Source organism: Zosterops lateralis, assembly GCF_965231275.1.
Source record: "Zosterops lateralis genome assembly, chromosome: 3".
NCBI lineage: Eukaryota > Metazoa > Chordata > Aves > Passeriformes > Zosteropidae > Zosterops > Zosterops lateralis.
Genome location: NC_139764.1, coordinates 58,152,819 through 58,174,771, shown reverse-complemented (window position 1 = coordinate 58,174,771; position 21,953 = coordinate 58,152,819). Strand labels below are relative to the sequence as shown.

General features: G+C 42.2%; 2 protein-coding genes across 3 annotated transcripts in view; one reads left to right on the top strand and one right to left on the bottom strand.

Annotated features, from left to right (window-relative positions):
- MOXD1 (monooxygenase DBH like 1) overlaps nt 1-6,843 on the bottom strand; it is a gene marked incomplete at its 5' end in the record, with an annotated part of 49,139 nt that extends 42,296 nt beyond the window's left edge. Inside the window, one exon of the mRNA XM_083858096.1 lies at nt 6,565-6,843. Coding sequence (XP_083714222.1) covers nt 6,565-6,843 — 279 coding nt within the window. The remainder of the gene's footprint in view (nt 1-6,564) is intronic.
- The window catches only part of LOC310907637 (ectonucleotide pyrophosphatase/phosphodiesterase family member 1-like), a gene marked incomplete at its 5' end in the record, with an annotated part of 520,596 nt that overhangs the window by 310,817 nt on the left and 187,826 nt on the right, over nt 1-21,953 (top strand). The window lies entirely within an intron of this gene.

Sequence of the window (21,953 nt, the reverse complement as noted above, 5' to 3'; positions counted from 1 at the left end):
CACTAGATGTTACCACCTAAAAGAAGATGGTTTTACACTGTATTTGGCAAGAACCAAACATGGCATGAGTTTACAAATAAGCAAACCAAACTGTTTTGCAACCTCAAATAAATTTCAGCTTGAGTTTCAGGCAAAGATCTTACTATGCTCTTATGTTGGGGAAAAGCAGAGCCCACTCACTGCAACCTAACACAAAGCAGGAGCCTGAAAGCATCGCTGTGCTGTATAAGAACACCTTGAGAGCATTCCAATTGACTGAACCAATCTTGAGATTGAGTGCAAATGAAAAAATAACCATCCAAAGGGTACAGCAAGCAAGCTGCAGTAAGTTCCAAAATTAACTGGGCTCAGTAAGATCACAGCCACTGTCCAATGAGTAGTCTGTTTATAATTAATTTACTAGTTTGATGGGGGGTGGGGGCATGTTGCGTCGTTTTTATTGTTTAAGAGTTTTTTGTTTGCTTCTGGTTGTTTGGGCGAGTGGATTTTTTGGGGGGTTGGGGTTGTTTTTCTGGTTTTTTTTGGGTTTTTTTTGTTTTTTTTGGTGTTTTTTGTTTGTTTGTTTGTTGGTTTGTTTGTTTGTTTGGGTTTTGTTTTGTTTTGTTTTTTGTTTTGCTCTTTTACCTACACAGCAGATTAGCATGAAGTGATTCAGTTCTTGCTAGGAAGGCTGTATCTCTCTCACAGAGGCAGTTTCAAGAAGCTGTACACAATTCCAGGTACAACTCCAATTAAACTGGCTGACATACACTAGAGTGTGGATTATTTACTTCAGGAGCACTATTAACTCTGACAAGGACAGAAAAATTTTATCTCTAACAAATAATTGTGTGTGTGTCTGTACTTTAAATGTACATATACACATATACACAAACATGCATATTTCCATTTGTGTATTTACAGAAACAGATAATGCCTGTATATGTGTGCGTACACGTTCATGTATTTTCTTTACAAAAAGAGAGCTTGTTTTTTTGTACATGTAACACAATTTTTTACTTAGAAATACACCTTTTCTCACTCAGACTGAATAGAATTCTGTATATTTCTTATATACAGTTAAATGCTGCCCAGGGTGGCCTACAGCAGCAGTGCCATCCCTTTGTTTCTGTGACATGTCTGAGAAGTAAAACATTTCACTTTCCCTGCACACAACTGTAAACACTGAAGTGTGGAGACCTGTCTAACTTAGCACAAGAAGGTGTAAGAGGCACTAGTGGATAGAGGTTGAAATACGACATTGCATATTGACATGGATAATTTGACAATGTGGCGGAGTCCCAAGGCCCTATACAAGTCTTTATATCAAGAAGAAATGTTAATTTAAGAGTTTATATTCCAGTTATATCAGAAGATATAAAGCTGGATTAAAGGCTGTCCTAACACAAGGAGACTAGACAAAACATGTAGCAAAGTGTTTTAAGGGAAAGAAAATCAGTAAGGAGGAGATACTGCACGATACAATCTTAAAACTGCATTTTATCACAAAAAACATTCCTTACACAGGAGCCACATTTATCCAGTCCAAGTTTTCTGGGTTTAATTATTTTAATTACTTCAATTATGAGGAAGATTAAAAACACTTAGGGGATTTTCAAGCACAACTCTTAGGGATACTTGTTCCCAAAATTTCTGTATCTGCCTTAGAAAATCTTCCTTCTTCCCTTCCTGCTTCTGTGATACTTGTTTATATTGGGAATTAAATCATGCCCCCATTATTTTAAGCCTTTGCATCACTCACAGTGGCTAAAATTCCACAATTTTTGGGAGATGTGAGAGAATTTCATTTTCTGGGTGTTTCCAAAATCCAAAGGAGAACAAAAAATTCGACAAAGAAAAAAAAATAAGAAAAAAAAGAAAAACAATCCCAACCAAACTCTTGAAAACAGTCCCCGAAGGCCTGCAAATTACCAGCTTCAGAATTCTTCTCATCTTTTGTTCACCAACTGTTGCTTCCTTGTCCTAACTATTGTACCTCTCAAAGGGAACTACAAAGCACCCAGCCAGTGGAGATGTACACTGGAGTGTCTCTTTATGCCCCACATTGAAGCCAAGAGGGAGACATTAGTCATCTGGAGATTTTGCCCCAATGCCCAAAGGCATGAAATACCTCCAACAAAACATCGACTGAGATATGTCAGTGTGGCACTCGCTTTGCATCTCTCTTGGTGCCTTTCAAGTTGTTTTCTAAACACTTCTTTTGTTGCTGTTGGCATGAGTGCACTTAAAAGCGGCATATCGTTAAGTACTGAAAATGCTCACTGTTTTCTGTCCTTTAAAATCTCTTCCAAGTACTTCCCTGTGAGCAATTAAGCTAACTCTATGGGATACATTTGATAACAGATATTCTTTAGTTTGGGTGACAGTTAACAAGCAAGGCTCTAATGAATAATAAAGTACTTTTTAGTGACACACAGTCCCTATTCACCCTGAGTAGGGACTATTTTTGTGCAAGTTCAACAGAAGATTCTGACAATGCAACCCTCTTGTATAACTTGCACAAAATAGGCATTCATCAAGGAGGATTACTCTCCTCAAAATGAGGCTCTCAGCAGCTACGTGCTGTGGGTGGGGATGCACAATTCCAGACAGGGGTGGAGACCAAGGAAAAGGCATGGGTCTAGCAAGAAAATGCATGCTGTGTCAATTCATAAGCACAAAAGAGATGCATTAGGAAGAAAAGGAAAAAAAAAAAGAAGAAAAGAAAAAAAATAAAATAATGAAAAAGCTAGATGCAAACTCTAAGGCTGCCCCAAGATCTTGTATGAAGAGTAACACATGCTGCAAATGACTGTGGAAATATTTCAAGGTAACATTTTGCTAAGAATGAACTCTCCTTAGTCCAGCTCCTCCCCATAGAGACAAAGGCAGCTCCCAGCTTTCCAACACCGACCCCCATCGGTATCTTCTTGTTCTCAAACACCACACAATCTGCTGCTCTGACACCACAGGCTCTCAGTAATGTGTGAGAATAGTCTGTTCATTGATCTCCTTTTTCTCCTTCTGCTGGGTGGAGGTGCCTCCCTCATGACAAAACACTAAGTCATGCATGTATGTATACACATATCCATGCTATGTCCTCTGCGTCCTCCTAAAATATGTTTAGGTTCCCATTTCAAGTATCAAACTTCTGAAATGCTAGGACAGTAAATGCATAATTCCCTGATCACTCCAACGCTCTTCAAAAAGCTATTCCGGTACACCATGAAGGTTTGTTCTCCTTCTTTCATGACATCGTAACACTTTTCACCTTGATATATTTACACAAAACTAAGCCACAAACTTCCAAATTGTTTTGGCCTTTCCTTATGTCAGACACCCTTTCAGATTAAATACAGCTCAAACACGGAAAAGGAAACCAAAGAAACAGCTCATTCCACCCAAGTTCAAGATACACTGAAAACGGAGAAAGTAAAACCCAACCCTGGATATCCAGGTCTTTGAGTCACCAGGTTTTTTCAAGGCAAACACTGCCTGCTGATGGTGGAAATAGCATTTACTTGCTCTGAGAGGATGAGGAATAAATGCCAGAAGAAACATGTTCTCTCTTTTCTCTGAAAACTATCTGGCAGCTTTCCTTTACCCCAGCAATACATGGATCTTCCACAGACGGAGTATGTGCTTTTACCCTAACTGGCAGCCATAGTCTAACTATATTTACATGTTTATTCCCAGAAGAGAACTCTTACCTCTGAGAACACTTTCTATTTTTAAAGAAGGAGAGAGAATTTTGGGGGGAAAGAAGGCAAAATTGACCCAAGGGACTAGCAATTTCAATGACCACTTGAAAGGTTATAAAGGTGTTTCAGAACATCTGAATGTCAGGCCACTAACAAGCATCTCAAAACTTTCAAAGAAACCAAAAAATGACCCCTCTAAGAGTTAAGACCACGATGCACATTTTCCAACAGATGGTCATGGAATAAAAACATATTTCTAAAACCAAAAGGAAAAGTAGGTTCATTCATTATAGGGTGTACATATTTCATGGAGTGCAGCTAGGCACAAAACCACGTACTTTCAAGGGTGCTATCTATGAAAAAATCTTTTTCAGTAGTAAATAATCTAAATTATGATGATATATACTTAACACTGAATGTATTTTTAAAATATTAACTGTATTTGTTTGTCCAGTAAAGGGAAGAATTGGATATTATTGAAACAACATCCTAGAACAATTTGTTCATTTTCTACCACTCCCTGCTGCCTGACCAGAAAAAGCCTCTGGACAAATTTTGTTTATCATCTTTGTTTCTGGCCATTCCTTGTTGGTGCAAGTATGGAAAAATTTAAACTGAGCAACTTTAAAAAACCTTCAGTTCAGTTTAGAAAGAAACCATGCTACCTAAGACTGAAGAAGGAATGGGAATGGAGCAAGCCTCAAGTGGCAAGCAAGCATAACAAAAGTATTTCCTCTGTACCTTATCTACTCAAAAGTGCAACAAAATAACTCATAGCTCTTAGCATAACAATTTACGGGCTAAATTAATGTTTCAGAAAAAATATAGGAGGTTTGTATCGGCAGGCATTTGCTACAGTCCTTTTCTATTTGTAACAGAATGGTGGTGGATAAAACATGTGTAAGAATGCAGTTTGCATGGGGCCATTTTTAAAGATGTTGAAAACCTGTGAAGGGTGCTGCAAAGAGCCACAAGTGCTTTGAGTGCTGAGGGAAATGTCCTGTGATGCTAAAGAGCTCAATCTATGTATTTCACAAAAAAGAAAATTGAGGAGTCACTTGATTGCCTCGATTGCAGCATATAAATAACTTTATGAAGGCGGTATGCAGGAGGAGTAGAGTTTTTAATATAGTAGAGAAAATACATAGCTGAAAGCTAAACCAAGACAAACTACTCCTGCCAATCAAGAATATCTGAGACTCATTCTTGGCACAAACTATCAAGGGAAGTGATGGATTCTCCACCACTGGATGTCTTTACACTAGGTTTGGATGCTTTTCTAAAAGACTTGCTTTACCCTAGCAGGACCTGTGAACTAACCAGGAAAAATCTTGGGTTTCTTTTAATGGTTAATAGTTGTGTCTTCTGAATTGCAAAGCCTTTCAGAAAGCCTTTCATTCTGTGAGTGAAGAGCTCACTGCTCAATGAGCAGACTAGAGTGGTTTTATTTTGAACTATTATTAGTCTTTTATTTATGCTTCAAGAAAAAATATCTTCATTTTGAAATATGGAGAAAGCAATATTCTGAAAATCACTGGTCTGAACTTAAGGAAGACAAATATTTGCCTAAACTTCATACAGCAAACTAATGGGGGAAGGAAAAAGTGTAAGAAATTTTTAAAAGGAAAATATTGGCACTAAAATATTTATACTAAAAGCTCAATTCTTCTGAAAAAGTTTTGATTTTACAAAACCTTGACAAATAGAGAGAGATCATACCATGCTTTTTGTTTTCTTATAGTGAATTGTTAACAGAAAATCCATATTCTTAAAGAAAAACCTCTTAAAATTTAAGCAGCAGATTCAAAGATCAACTAACTCTAACATAGTAAAAAGAGATGGCTTCTCCTAGACCATACTCTAACAATCACTCTGCTCTTGAACTGCATTTCTGAGTTATTATTCAAGCAGTGACAACATGTCTTTCCAGGCCAGATCCCCCTTTCAGTCACCCGTGGGACAAATTGTCCCTGTTCCCTCGATCCCAGAGCAACTCCTGCCTGCGGGATCTCAGCTTGATGAGAGGGGACCAAAAGTGTGGGTCCCCTCCCCTCCCACAGCTCCTACTCCTCCAGTGCCTTTTGGAGGGAAGGACTCACTGTAAGCCCAGCACGGCCTCTGTTCCACACTCCTGTTCCCAGATACAGCTCTGACAATATCAAGAGTACTCCAGAAACATCCCAAGAAAATCATGCAGAGTTGGGCATCTCTGAGGTTGCTTTACCAGCCCAAGGACATGCACCAGGAGTCCTCCCAGTGTTTACTCTGCAAGTCCTTTCCAACATGTGGGTCAAAACACTCCCAGGTGAGGAGAGGAGGAACACCAAGAACAGGACCAGCAGAAGGGGACGTCAGCAGGCTTGGAAGCTGGTGGGATGTTGCCCTCATGGCAGTGGGATTAGAAAGAGCAAGTTCAGGCGGCACCAGCACGGCCAAGCTCCGGCAGCTGTTGGCGGGTGAGGGGAAAGGGGGCACACCTCCCGCGGAGAGACTCTGCCCTCACAGCCCTCTCCTCCTCAGCGGGTCGGGCAGGCAGGAGAGAGTGCCCAAAGGAGAGAGAATAGGGCTGTTACATCTTCTGGATAAAGAGGAAAGAAATCTGACACGAAACTTTAACGAAATTCATGTAGAAGTTTGGAGGGAAGGTTGGCAGGGAGCGGATCGAAATGAAGTCTCTCCTCCAAGGGAAAGAAACGTAGAAGAACAGGGATAACTCGAACGGTAGAAGGAAGAAGCAAAGAGGTGCAGGGATGCAGGGCAAGAGGGCTGCAGAAGAAACGCGGGGCAGGGAAAGAAAGGGAATCCCGAGAGAGGGACAGCGGGGGGAAGGCGGGCGGACAAAGAGGACGCGGGTGGCGGTGGAGGGGAAGGAGCAGGTCCTTACCTGCAGGTAGGGCTGGCCCCTCTCCACGCCCCCCACCACGATGTCGGCCGAGGCCATGCCGCCGCTGGCCGAGAGCCCGAAGCCCACGTATCCGCGGGTGCGCACCTCCAGGCGCAGGGCGAGGGCGCTGCCGCGGCGGCCCCAGCGCAGGCGGTAGGCGCCCGCTCCGTCCAGCACCGCGCTGTGCGGGTAGCTCCCGGCCCCGGCACAGACACGGGCACAGGCACAGGCACACAGGAGCCCCCCCAGCACCAGCGCCCAAGGGCGCACCCGCCGCATCCTCTCGCCGCGCACCAGCGGCCGCCTGCGCGTCTCGGTGTGCGTGTGCGGGGCTGTGTGTCTGTATGTCTGTGTGTCTGTGCGTGCGTGCCTGTGTGTGTGTGTGGGGAGAAGGGGGGCCGGGTGCCCCGGTCACCCCGCCCCCGCTGCGGGCGGCACCGCGCCGCTCCCGTCGGGGCAGCGCGCCCTCGGCAGCGCTTTGTTCGCTCCCGCCCCGGCCCGGCCCCGCGGCTCCCCCGGCTCCCCCCAGCTCCCCCGGCTCCCCGCGCCGCCCGTGGGGTCAGACTGGACCGGAGCACCTGCCGTGCCGTGCGCCCGCCGCGGGGCTGCTCGCCGGGATGCTCCGAGTTGGCGTTGGCCGCCCAAAAGCTCCTCCCGACCGGGGAAGCGGAGGCAAGGCGGGGGACGGGAGACCTCCCCGGCCCGCCGAGAACTCTGACTCCGGTGGAAGAATTCCACGGGAGGAAGCCTGGAGGGAAACGAGCGCTTCCCCACTCCCGGCCGCCTCCGCACTTGGTGCGAGCGCACGGATGGAGCTGAGCAGGAGATCCCCCGTCGGGAGAGTTCTTTTTGCATTATAAGTGGAAAACGAGGACCTCCCGAGTGGTTTGCACTGAGACAGCTACAAAACCGCGTCTCGAAACGGCACTAGCGTCTCCTGAGATCCCCGCACCGTCCCTGGCGGCACCGGCGCTCGGCCAGCCCTTCCCTTCCCTTCCCTTCCCTTCCCTTCCCTTCCCTTCCCTTCCCTTCCCTTCCCTTCCCTTCCCTTCCCTTCCCTTCCCTTCCCTTCCCTTCCCTTCCCTTCCCTTCCCTTCCCTTCCCTTCCCTTCCCTTCCCTTCCCTTCCCTTCCCTTCCCTTCCCTTCCCCTGCTCACAGCACCACCGCCTTGGCGGGGCGAGAACACCGAGCAGAAAGAGGCTTTTGGAAGAATGTTCCCCAGCCCTCCACAAATCTGGATGGAAACAAAAAATATCATGGCATACAAAACGGGAAAGTTAGGGCCTGCAAGAAGTCCTATTAACCCTTGAAAGCTGTATTAAATCGGTTTTAAAAGGAAGTTCTGCTGAAGAAGAACCTGGTACTCAACCAAAATGGCATATTAATTCAGTAAAAACCAATCAAACTCGTACATAAAGGAAATTCATAATGCTTCCTTTTTTTTTTTTTTTTTTTTTTTTGGCTTTTGCTTGACAATATTCTTCAAGTGTCACTGGGGTTTCCAGAATACAACCACCCAGTGTGATGTGAGTGATTTATGAAACTACAAAAGAACTTCTAGAAAAGAAAATGCTTATGAAAGGATAAGCACCAAAAATTACTTTTACCTAAGGCATCATAAGAAATGAGAGAAAAAAAATAATTAGGTACTGGTGAAATGAAAGCAATCTTTAGAGGGAATAGATTAGTGTGACCTTTCTTCCAATTATAGCAGTAACTTCAAAGGTACAGATGCAGATGACTGACAAAACAGAAAATTGTGAGATGCTGAGTGTTTAGATTCTCTTCTACAACATTGTTAACACCTGCAAGTGGATATGGATTAATTTAAGGAGAAATTGCAGGTGTGTGATAGGGCCTGTCGAGGCCAAAGGTGTGACCTCGGGGGCACTCAGCCTTTGTAAAATCGTGTGCTAAAGGAGGGATCCTTAAGACAGTTCCAAAAAGTGCACATTTATCTTTTCTGAAGGCAAGGATGATGAAGGAATGAAGAATGTTTCTTAAGTTCAGGTTTCTTCTTAATTTTCTAATAAGACTGTGCATTATGTTCTTAGATGACAGAAACTCCCAGTTAAAGTTTCAATCACATGCAGATGACAAACTCACTCTTTGAAAGAATGATTTAATTACACATCTAGTACAAAATTGCTGCCTTTAAAGTACAATGATGGTCACTGAAGTCCCAACTAGTGCTTTTCAGAGCATGCATTGTATGAGCATTTGTACAAAATAGTGCAAAATGCTCACATCAGTACTCCAGCACATCTCAATTTGGTGAGGGCAGTGCTGATGACATTTTAGGAGCCTGTACACAACATGCGATGTTGTAGTACAGGGAGGGGTGATGGACTATCCTACACACCATGCTGTGCTGCACAGCACAGCAGACAGAAATAGAGTTTCCCAGCTAGCCTGAATGCAGATGCCATGAGGGAAGCAAAGCTGGAGATAGATGTGCACTTAGAGGCTGTCAGAGGAATAGCTGCACACCCCCCATAAACAGCCCTCTGCTCTTCTCACGGCAAACAGGCACAGAGAGAAAACTCCAATGCACACAAGCTTGTGGTTGGCTGGGATCTTCCCAGTCATTCAGCCAAGAGCCAAAGCAGCAGGACCATCTAGTGCCTTGGACACACTGCAGTGTGTCCTGCAAGGACAGGCAGGACAAGTCAGAGTTTTGTTAAAGTAGGTCTGGTAGAAGTGCTAACGCTCATAGGAAACAGCTGTGATATTTCTGGTGAGCTGCAGTGGCCCTGGAGGGTGGACAGTTCCACCCAGCCCAGTATGGGAATCCTGTGCTGGCAGAGCCTATGGTCAGGACATCCTTATTCCATGGCTCTGGAGCTAGCACCAGATTGCTCCTGAGCTTTACTTTGCCTATGCAGAGAAAATTGGCATTTTGGAGGCTGAGAGTTAGAATGGAAACAATACTTGAATTGAAATCTCCAATGGGAGTAAATGATTTTTTTCTGTGCAGAGCTCAGTGTGCAAGGTCAGTCTGCACCTCTGAAGTCTGTACATCCCAAGTCCTTGTGATTTTCTACCAAACTCTGGGGGTGATGTTAACTGTCTTCCAGCAATACTCAGCAGCACTGCTCACCCCATTATGATGGCAACGTTTAAACTAGTAGAAGTGCAGGAATAGCAGTCTATTGCTTTCCAATTTCCAGCAAATATTTTTCCATTAAAATAAATCATCCAAACAGTTTTACAGAGCTGCGCACTTGATCTACAAATACTGTGACAAAACCAACCTTTTTCAACTTGCTGCTATTTATAATCCCAAGAACAATACTCATGTAATAAAATTTTCCTAGTAGAAGAGGCACTTTGTGGGCAAGGCTGTACAAATCCCAAAACTCACATTAAGAGACTTCATCAACTTCACCAGAATTTTTTTTTGCATCATTAGGAGACCAAACATATGACGAAAACACAGTCTAAATCAGTATAAATCTGATCTTGGCCTGTAAGTAATGCTGCTGGCAGGAGTACAGGGAGACATCAGGTTACCACCTTCTCTGAACAGAACGCAATTTTACTACTTCTCTTTTGGAGGAAGGCAGTCACCTAACCAAGCCCAGAGAGATTCAGCAAGTGTTTATCCTTTGGAAAAACTCTTCCTACCATTACTAAATATCAGCTTGTCCATTGCTCCCTCACACCATTGCATTATATGGTCCATATATGTAAGTATTGATTAAAAAGTTCATAGAATGGTCTATGTTAAAGATCATCTAGTTGCAACCCCCCTGCCATGGGCAGGAACACTGTGGGGGTTTGGTGCCATTTTTGGCTAGCTCTGGCACCGAGCTCACATTTAAGGGCACAGCTTGGTACCTTTCCAATCCTGTGGGTCTGAGCCTCAGGCAGAAGTGTGGCAATGGCGAGGAAGAAAGGAGGACTTCACGTGGGTTTGATACTGGATTTTATTTTACCCAGAGGGTGGCCCACGTAGAAGTGAGTTTTTCCCTCTGGGTCTCAGCTTAAGTACAGGGGGTGTGGAAAGGGGCAGGACAATCTAGAACCAATCCCAGTGGGATGGGGGGGGGAAGTGAGCCAGAACAAAAGCATAATCAGTAGAACAATTCCATACATAAAAAAGGGAGGGGAAGGCAGGGACTCTGCCAATCACTTGCCCCCGCCCCCTCCCCCACTAGAACTTTGGCAGGGTTGCGGAGTGATGGACAGGACCCATAATTCAGGAAAAACCAAAAAGGAGTTTAACATGGGGGTAATAGGGACAAACTATTGTACAGAAAGTTGGTAAATTCAAAATACACACCACAACAGGACACCTTCCGCTAGATCAGGTTGCTCAAAACCCCATCCAGCCTGGCCTTGAACACATCCAAGGATTGGGGATTCAAAGCGTCTCTGGGCAAGCTGTTCCAGTGCCTGACCACCCTCACAGGGAAGATTTTTTTCTTCTAATACTTAATCTAAACCTACTCTTTCAGATTGAAGCCATTCTCCCTTGTCCTGTCACCACGTACCCTTGTAAGAGGTCTCTGTTCTTCTTCCTTGTAGTACTTCTCCCTTGAGGCACTGGAAGGCCAAAATTATTAACTTATCCCTAACAAGAGACAAGATGTCTCTTGTCCAGGCTGAACAATCCCAATTCTCTCAGCTTTTTTCTCATAGGAGAGGTTCTTCCTCCTGTAAATCAACTTGGTGGCCTGCTCTGTACTTGCTCAAACAGATTGATGTCCCTTCTGTGCTGGGAGCCCAGAGCTGGATGCAGCACTGCAGGTGGGGTCTCACCAGAGCAGAGGTGCAGAATCCCCTCCCTCACTCTGCTGGCCACGCTGCTCTGGATCCAGCCCAGGATACAGTTGACTCTCTGGGATCCAGGTGCACATTCCTGGGTCATGTCCAGCCTCTCATCCACCAGAGCCTCCAAGATCTTCTCAGCAGGGCAGCTCTCAGTCCGTTCATCCCCTAAACTGTGTTGATACCTGGTGCTGCCTTGAGCCAGATACAGCATCCTGCACGTGAGATTCCCTTGAGCCTACTTAAACTTTCCCAGATCCCTCTGGATGGCATCATGTTTTTCAAGTGTGTGCTTCTCTACTATTCCTTAATGAGTCAATTAATTATGAAGATTTGGCCTGATCACGGGTAGTGACCTAACACCTGGTATATCCCTGCTGGGGTATTCTGGCTTTGAGATGTTCTTGCTAGACAGCAACCCAGCAAGAGCTGTGTGTCCTGTCCATTTGCAGGCAGCAGGATTTCTCAGAGGCATAAAAAGGTTTGGTTTCAGCCTATTTCTAATGTACCCTGTGTTCTATGGCATGCTTTAAGTTAGTTGCCTGTTTGCTTTTCTCCTATACAATTTAGCTTCCATGCAGGTTTTATACTAATAATTAATGCAAAGTCTTATATAAACTTTTAGTAAACTAGATAGCCAATAGCTATATCATCTTTCTAATGGAGGGCAAAAAGAAGTCTGCTCTCACCCGTGAAATGTAAATTAGTCACCTTTGCTTTACCCTTTTAATGTAATGATTTTTATCCTTGGAATGACCTCCATGAACCCAGATTTTAACATCTATGCAATGCAAAAGGGTTAGAGAAGCACCTTGCAGAACCAGCTGGAAGCTTTTTACAGTGGGGAAAGGCAGGAAAGAGGAGGAAAGGTTTTGGGTTGAACTGGATGTTGTCTTTGGAATGCTGAGCCAGCAGGATGGGTTCCTAGGGAACATTGTTGTCAGCACAAGTAGAAAGAGTTGGGAATCTTTTCTGTCTTGATCCAAGTCCATTGCTTCAAGAAGAGCAAGGTGGACACATTCCACCCATGCATCTGTTAGCATCAAACATTTCCTCGGGCACAAATGATAACCTGGATGCTTTTAAACATGTTTTAAAGTATATATCTGAAAGAAAAAAACCTTCAAATTTTGGTTTGGTTGATTGCCTTAACTTCCTTAACTAAGGTGAGAGGACAAAGCACCATGCTTATTTTTTTAATGTCGATTAAAGATGCACTGGGGAAAATAGCAATATAGCCATGTAAATGTAGCAAAAGTTGCATATTTGTTTTTAAAGTTTTATTCCCTTGTTCTTCCCCCACTCCACTTCCCAAATGCTTGAAAATTATTTTTATATTTTAGAGTGGAAAATGCCTACAATTTAAGTGATCACTGTAAACAGAGTAATTGTATGAAGGTTTTAGAGGTTTTTAATTCTCATTCTATGCATTTTATGTCCTTGTTTTGAATTTTTCTTTTCTTTTGCAGGGAGTAGTAGAGAAGAAGACATGGTTGGTCTTGCTTTCAGATAGGCATACTAAGGAGATGCAAATTCTTCTTATGAAGTAATCTACATTAATCACCAGAGCTGGAAGCAAAGTTTGGGACCAGTGAGTACAGAGGTGAGCCATTTCTACCTTTCTTTCTTGATGCAGCCTGACTTTAGCTCAAGTTAGGATAGTTTTGGAGCTCTGCTGTGCTATCTACAATCTACACTTTAAAAGTTCTGTTAATCTCAAACTAGTGTAAATAAAGACTAGTATGCTTTCAGCTATTCTTATGATGCGTTTGGACTCATGTTTGTTGATGTTTTAAATTACTTGCCTGAGGAGACACACATAAAATCATTGTTCGAAAAAGAATATTTATCAGGTCCTGTGCTCAGGGCAAAAGCAGAATGATTTAGCTTTCTTTTCCTCATCAGCAGGCTGGTTTCTGCAGACGTTGCCAAATTTCCTAATACCTTGACTGAAGTTCATAAAAACTTCTTACTTCTCTTGAGAGAGAAAACTGGAGGGAAGGAGTTTTACTAGACCAGCTGGAGAAGCCAGAAGGCTTTACAGCAAAGAATTTCTCGTTTCCCTTGGTTGTGGTTGTTGTCTTTTCCTCTCTTTTACGAGCACCTCTGCAAAAGGAGGCACTTAGGTGCAGTGTAATCCTGGGCACTGATTCATAGGAATTCCCACAGCGGGATGCCTCAGCAATGGCATTTCTACACAGTCATGTCTCCTCAGCTGTGGGGAAAAATTAATTCCCTTTCATTCAAATTTAACCTAATTTCAGTTTTTTACTTTTCACTGAGTGTATCTGCTCTGGTGCTGATGTTCTGTGAAGAGGAATGGCTTTTAACATATGTACTTTTAAGGATAAGTACCATTTTAAAATGGCTGCTTATGCTTCATATATAATTACAGTTCTAGCTGTCTGTCCATCTATTTGTCACACAGAATATAGACACTATAAATGCTTTTTGGCATTAGATATTAGATACACGGATATAGACATATTATATATTAGGAAAAAATTCTTTACTGTGAGAGTGACAAAGCACTGGAACAGATTGTTTAGAGAAGTGGTGGATGCCCCATTCCTGGAAGTGTTCAAAGCCAGGTTGGATGGGGCTTTAAACAAACTCGTCTAGTGGCAGGTGTCCCTGCCCATGACAGGGGGTTGAAACTACATATTTCTTTAAGGTCCCTTCCAACCCAAACCATTCTATGAATCTATGATCTTTGCTGTTTGCTCCTCAATAAGGTAAACCCAGGAAGCTAAGTTCATCTCTCATTTCCAGAACTTTCAGAAAAGCATTTATCTGAGTAATGCACTTGCCAGGTGACAATTAACTTTCTGAGACCACCTAAGCCAAACCCTGACTCATGGGCAGGACCACCATTTTCGCTGTATCAGACCTGAAAGGTGTCTGTCTACCCTTCCAGTTATGACATCTATCAGTGCAATCTTTTTCTCTTCTCCTTTCTCCTTCTCCCTTTGGGTGGAATCATCCCTGATCCATCATCATTCTTCCAGTTAGAAAGCTGTGTTAGGTGGCTGATCTTGGAAGTAGCAGTTTAGGTCCCTATCTGCTGTTCTTCACCTCATTTATTTATTTGACTGCGTGGAAGCCAACACGGCTGCTTTTGGAGGGGATGAAGGCACTTCCTGGTCCTTACCTCTCACTGCCTTGTTTTCCATCTTGATCTCATACAGAAAGCAGCTGGTGGATATAGGTTTTCAGTCTGTGTGATTTTTGTAAGAAAATGAAGACCATCCCTCCTGTGCAGCATTCACAAAGCTCAATAGGCATCCAGTATTCTAAATTTAGATGAACAATCTCTACTTTTTTTCCTAATTGGACAGATGGATTCAGAGAGCATAACTGACCTCTGGGATTAGTTTCCCCCTCTTATTTATAATGTTTAAATTAGCAGAAGAAACACAAAACAGAAGGAGAGCAGCAGGAGGAACTTGGTGCCTTTGGGGGCATATGTTGCTCTGCAGAAAGGGAGAGCATCCCCATGCCCTACCCTCTGTGCAAACAGCCTGCATAGCCAGTCAATGCTATAAAGGCACACAAAACCCCAAAAATGTAGCAGTAAAAGCTCTGCATCTTCTGGACAACCACAGTAACATCTGTCTTTCCCACAAATTAAGATTAGCTCACAGTTACTCCATCTAACGAAAATGTCTCCAGAATTTTTCAACACAGCAAAATATTGAATCCAAACCTGTTTTCACTGAAGTCAGTGGTGAATTCCTAATGCAAACAGAAGTAACCTTTCTTTTGAGAAGGAAGACATTTTTTTGGTGGAAAAAAAATACCCATCTCTAAACTTTTAAGAATTTTGATAATTTTTTTTTACTTCGAATGATGCAATACATTTTGCTCCTGCATATATAACACTCCCATCCCCACCCCCAGGTACTTACAGACACACACAAGATGACTTGTATCGAAGCAAAGAAAATTCTGTTGAAATGTGGAGTTTATAAATAAAGTGTGTGCATATAAAGTGTACACGGGTTGAGGGACAAGATTCTTGCCTGCTGATTCGACAGTAAGTTTAATGTAAGATTTCCAAGAGATGATGTTCAACATGGCCATAATGAAAGTGTCCGGACCTTTCTTCTGAATTTGTTGAGTTGCTTGTCATGGTCATGGATGTTTTTGTCAAGTTTACACCCTAGAAGGACAAGCACTCTTTCTATGAAAGTGAAAGTGACAAAAAGCAATGAAATTAAAATCCCTAAAATTAGCAAATGATATCACCTATTGACATTGTCATCAATGGATCAATAACATCCAGGGATACAACAGCCTTGAAGGAGGAATAAAAAAATGCAGAACCACAAGACAAAGTGTAAAAAAACTGAAGCCACAGGCATATGATAGAAAAAGTAGCCTGAAAGCTGTGATGCTGAAGGAGACCAACCCTTGGGATTAACCCTTGGTAAATAATCTACTGAGCAGGAACTTCCAGTGTGAAACAATGAGACAAAGTAGAACTGGCTCTGCCACCGGGGAAGAAGAAAAGCATTGCTGCATTGTGCCCCCTCTGCCAGGATCCACCCACTGAAAAGTCAGTTTGATGCTCAATTTGGTTATTTAAGAATTACTCTAATATAATTATTTATACATTTGTGTTCTTATTCTTTAATAAAACAGTGATGTTGAGGATACAGTGTTACCAATACATATTATTTTACAAATCACTGACATTTTTTCAAAGACACTATCCAAGTCCTGCAGAAAAACAGTAGGTATGATGGACAGATTCCTATTTGAGAATAGGACCTATTTGAGAGTCTTTGAGAAAGCTGAACTCCAGACTACTACAAACTTTTCCTCTAAATATCAGGAGAAAAGCAGCTGTCTGATGTTCCTGTACGAGCACTACAGAGTAGAGTCTGACATTCCTAGACACAAACTTTTTTCAAATTAGGGCTCACTTCACCAAAGTTGGAGTATTCCAAACATAACTAAACAAATCATTGCTTGGAGCACACAATATGAATCCAAAGCATGAATACATGTTATTTCAATTTTTGGTGATAACAGGTTTGTTAATATACCCATGAGACTGTAGCCTGAAACTCAGACTTGTATAAGCAACCTTTGGACATGTAACTGTACCAGCTGAACTCAATTACCATGGACTGTTTGTGGGGACTTCTGGGAGGAGCTGTAGTTAACACTTTCTGCAGGTGATAACAGTTTGGGTCCTTGCTTGCTTTATAAGCCATCATATGGCTCCAGGCACACTAAGCTGTGTGGGTGAGAGGGGAGAATAAACATTGTGCAGAGGCATCTGCCTGTTTGCTGGCTTTTGTTTTAATCAAAGCTTTTATTCCTTTTGTATTAGCCACAAGTCATGATATTAACAAAATAGAGAGATAATTCCATTTTGACAAAATATTGATGGACTGTGGAAAAAAAACAAACCTCTGTCTTCAGGTAACCAAATCTGCTTTGAACTTCCAGGAGCTGCAGCTCTTTAATATGAAAAGATGACAAAAAAACCCAAAACATCTTAAATGTTAATTTTAATTTATGTAAACGTTTACTTTGAATATGAAGATCAAGACTAATTCCTAAATTTACTTGATTCCTAAATTTACTTCAGCTCAGGGTCTGTGACTATCTTGTGATTGGGGTGGAGGAAAGCAGAGGGAGAGGTTGCACAAAAAGAAAGGGAACCCCTCTGTTCTACTTCTACTCCTCTACAGAAACACCAGAGGAGGAGTTGTTTTTTTCCCACTGCTAAAGAGAAAAGATTTCTCTGGGAAAAAAATGCCATAAACATAGGAAAACAGCTCCTATGCCTTCAGGATTGTAGGGTCAGATCTTGTCTACAAGCTGTAAGTTAACAGAGGTGCTCCTTTGGCAAATCCAGTGGCTCTGGTGTATTCAAAGCGGACTTTGGCAGCAATTTCTCATACAAACTATTAACGGTGAAAATATCAGAGCAGGGGCTTTTGTGCAACCCAGATATCTGAATACAGGTGCACAAAGCATTCTTCTCAAATGTGCCTCCCAAGGGAAGTCAGAGGACTTCCCATACTGCATTTTTGCAAAGGATTTGGAGATTTTGTCTTAAATGCTCTGTACTGGTGTCAAGATTTCAAGCAGCTGACTTGGGCATTGCTATATGATGATGGAGTCCATGAAACACCTTGTAAACAGAAAATTCTTCCCCAGTCCATGATTTCTTTATGATACAGCATTTTGAAGACAAGTGATGTTTTCATACACTACTCTACCAGGCAAAGAAGCTTTCTTCTTCTTCTTCTTCTTCTTCTTTCCCCCTCCTTTCCTTCAATCAGCAGAGGAAAAATATTGCCATAGTGAGATCAATATTTTCTTCTGGCAGCGTAACACTCTGGAGATCACATATTTGGACCTGTAATGGTTCAGCTTTAGAAAGAGAGCTCCTCAAGGAAAAAGTGAATTCAGCATCTTTCCCAGACCCTCTGGAAGCTGGAGAAAGTGGTCACAGTACACATCCATCTGTGGTCACAACAAAGAAGGCTCATTCGATACCAATGCTGTTGCTGACCTCTTTCCAACCTAGATACATAATGTGTCATTTTCAGTAACTAGTGGCATTTAAATCAGAGACCAATCACAGACTTTAAATCATAATGGGTTTTTTTTTTGTTTGTTTAGCTTCATTCATCTCTCTCTATTCTTACAAGCCTGACATTGCAATAGCCGAACTCTCAGTTTTCAATTAAATAGAAGGTCTACATGTGATGAATTTTAGTTTGTTGGTGCTGTACTGCAATTTCACAGTGCTAAGTATAGACCAGAGTCTGACTCCTCAGCATTTTCAGGAGCATCTGTGTTATTTTAGCACTATACTCTTGTTATCCCTGGTAGGATGTGAGGTTGCAGTCCAAACCCAGACTTCCCTGCAAATTACTAGTTTGTTGCTCACAGCTTCTTGTCAGAGTTTTCTCTGTGAAATACATTTCTGCCAGCTCAAGGGATATCCACAGTCACCTGTTTATTCTTCCAGGAAACCTGCAGCTGGACTAATAATTTTAAATAAATTTCTTGAGGGTTTTCCAGATGACATCTGCAGATCTTGCTCTGTGTGTCACCAAACAGCTCTTATATCTGGTGGAAAAAAAAAGGCGCCAATAGAGTGATTGGTGTGGGGCTTGTCCAGGTTGCTCTGATCCTCTTTGAGGGAGAAGACAGCCTAAGTAGGAATGCCACAGCATCTCAGGTTTCAGGCTGCTGCATGATTTTCAAACCTACACTTTGAGTTTGTTGATTTGCCTTGTTGGTTTGCCTCATTTTTTAAATGGTTGCCTCATTTTTTTAAAATAAATTATTTCCCTATCACTACCTCAGAAACAGCCCAGTTCAGAGGTGCAGTTGTCACATAATTGTTCTCATCCAAGGTGACTCCCATGCAGCAGCCCAGACTAGCCCCAGTCCTGTGTCATCCTGTTAAGTCTTCTTCATTCCCCTGCCCATAGCATCTTTCACGGAATAAACACTCAAGTTACCTTGGCACCCATTAAAAGCACATCAGTACTATTAGCACCATAATGACTAACAGTCATTAGGCACTACTCAGCACAGTGGGAAGTATTCTGTAATGAGTATCCATGGAAATTTTTGCAACCCTGCATAAGAAGAAAAAACAAACCAAGCAACTCCTAGAAGGAGCATGTGTTAGAACTGGGTTAAATGATTTTTTTAAACAATTTGCATTCTCCTTTCTTATTTTGATTTACAAACCCTGTCTGTCTATTTTTTCTTTATCAGTCAGATAAGAAAATTTTATCAGACAAATGGTTTCCTGGTAAAGTATTTGATAATGTTGTACTCTTTGACTTCCTTAAATGCTTTTGCTCTCATTTTGTTAAGGACCTCATCAAAAGATTCTCTGTGTACCTACATGGCAAAACCTAATGAGGAAAGACACAGCACTTAGCTGAGGAATCTCCTCCCTTCTCCCTTTAGAAACAATTTCTGAAGGCCACCCCAAATTTGTGTCTCAAAAAAGTTTAGCTGCCAGATGAAAATATTCAAGGTGTCCTTAGCATCAAAGAGCAGCAAGTCAAATTAGCATAAGGTTTTACTACTTCTTCCATACCAGCCATAGTGTTTTGTACACACCTTTCAAATTATATCAGTCTTGAAGAGTCATGTCCTTGCATTCCTTTGAGGATTGGAATTGCTGCATAGAAGCAGAGAACACAGCTTGGGGCAGAGTTCTTGATGGGAACATCCCAGCAGAATGGAACAGGAGTATTGGAGATATGATTTTGGTGCAAAGGAATCATGTTGAAAAGCACAAATGAACAAACTTGCATAGGGAACACCTCATATTCAACAGCAGCTTCTTGGCAGAATGGCAGAGATGAGGCATAAAAGTAATGAAGAACAAAAAGTAATAAAAATAACACCCTCTGACTTTGCAACCTCAAGGATGTTATCAAGCCAAAAATATTTATGCCTGCTTGAAATCTTGAATATGATTTAATAAAATGTCTGACTTAAGTGTTTAAATTTTTGAGACTGACATACATTTGTCTCATAACAACTCATGCACAGCCAAACTGAATTATGGCTGTATATCCCAATTTCTTCATATTAGTATGGTGCCATTACTTTGGTCTTCTTAATCCTTTTGTAAACTTTCCTAATGCATCCTGCTTCTGCTCCAGCCCTCCTTGCATTTTTACTCCAAATGCAGCCTTCCCAGAAAACAAGAAAATAACTGGCAAGTCAATAAAAGTTCAGGGAATTGACCACTTCCCTAGAGTCATAGCCAAAATGACTCCACCAAACTACTGAATTCTCAGGAATCAAATGAAACACAACATGCAGAACAGCTCCTGGTTTTTTCCCCTCCCAAAGCTGTAGAACAACAACAGCAAAGATGATTTTTCTGGCTGTAGAGAAGGCCAGCTTCAGAAGGCTATTCATAGAAGAGTAATTTCCAAAATTTGAGACATCTGTGCAGAGTGACAGTCAGCCACTATTGATTGCCCAGAACAGTGTTGCATAGTGTAATTCAGTACAACCCTCCACAGTCACCTCCAGTTTCTCAGACCTACAGTTGTTACATTTGTTTCTGCCCTTCTCTGTAGCACAAGCTATAGAAAGATCCTTTTTTATCTCCCCTACCTCATCCTCTCCTCTCAAATATTTTTCCTACTTTCATTTAGTCTTGTGGTCTTTTTGTAATATTTCTGGGTTTTCAGAACTCTTCTAGTCTATGCACATGGTTTACAAAATATCCCTTTAGCCTTTTTTTTTTTTTTTTTTGTAGAGCTGTGTTTGCAAATGGATGAATCATAAACCTCATAGTTGTTTTTTTTCTTTTTTTTTTTTTTTTTTTTTTTCTTTTTTTTTTTTTTTTTTTTGAGAAATAATTTCTACCTAAAATGCAGAGGAGTTGCAGTTTAACTAGAGTGTTTATGGATATCTTATGTCTGAGGGAAAAGAAACTTGAAGTCAAACTTCTATAGTCCTGGCAATGTTCAGAAGTAAATGTGCGACTGAGGGTGGGGAGAGGAGATGGCAGGAGGGTTGACTTACAAGGAAATGCTTGGCTCACTGGGCACTTGCCTTTTTTCAGGTGCAGTTCCATCATAAAATTAGAACTGCGGGGATTAAATAACAAAAATTCTCACTCCAATGTCTGCCAGAATAAACAATCTGAATTTTTCTCTACTGGGAAAAGTATACTAAGATCAAGGCTATAACTGGTTGAGAAGTTTATGGAAGTTTCTGAATTGACAATGTCAAATTGCTTCATCACTAAATGCCTTGGATAGTGAGTGAATAAAATATTTGTTCCCACCCTAAAACTAATGACTTGTACAGCAATCCTGAAGCCAAACTAACTGACCTTATTTGCAGAAAGAAGGTTGTCACAGTGGAGTGGGCAGAGCCTTAAAGCAGAGTTGGTCCTGCCTGTACAGGCTGCCAGGCAAAGGCTGGAGCAGAGGAAAAGTTGCCAGTACAAAAGGTAAGATCAGGAAACAACAAATGAAAAAACTTCCTGTTTGGGTGAATTGACACCATGTTAAGATCTGATTATTACATTTATTAGAGAGATGCCTCTGCCCAATGAAAGTGCAGGTGAGACCATATGCCAAAGTCAATAGCACAGATTTTATTTAACAGTAAATGTCAGGTAGAGGAGAGACAGAGAAATAGAAGAGAGGGTGAAAAACAGATTAAGTAGGAAGATAGCCACCACTCCCACGCATCCAGTGGCATTCTGTTGCTCCTCTTCACCTTGCTCCCAGTGCTGGAGGTCCCAGGAAATGTGGAGTTCAAAGGATTATCATATGTTCAGGTATATGCAGGAATGCCCAAGCACCTCCTCTGCAGGGAGCAGACCTCTGGTGGAAGGCCTCAGGAATGACTCTGGGGTCTTTGATGGTTTATGACCCCTTCTAAGACATGACAGCTGCCTCCATTACAACTGAGCCAAAACTCCTCAAACACCCCAAAGATCTCCTCCTCCCCCTCAGCTGGATGGGGAATGTGTACACCTGGCCTTAGCAAGCCAGTCTGTGGGCTATGGCCTCCCGCTGCCACAACCACACAGAGCTGATTTTCAGGACAGCTGCTGAATTGACTTTCCTTGTGGATACATTCTTCT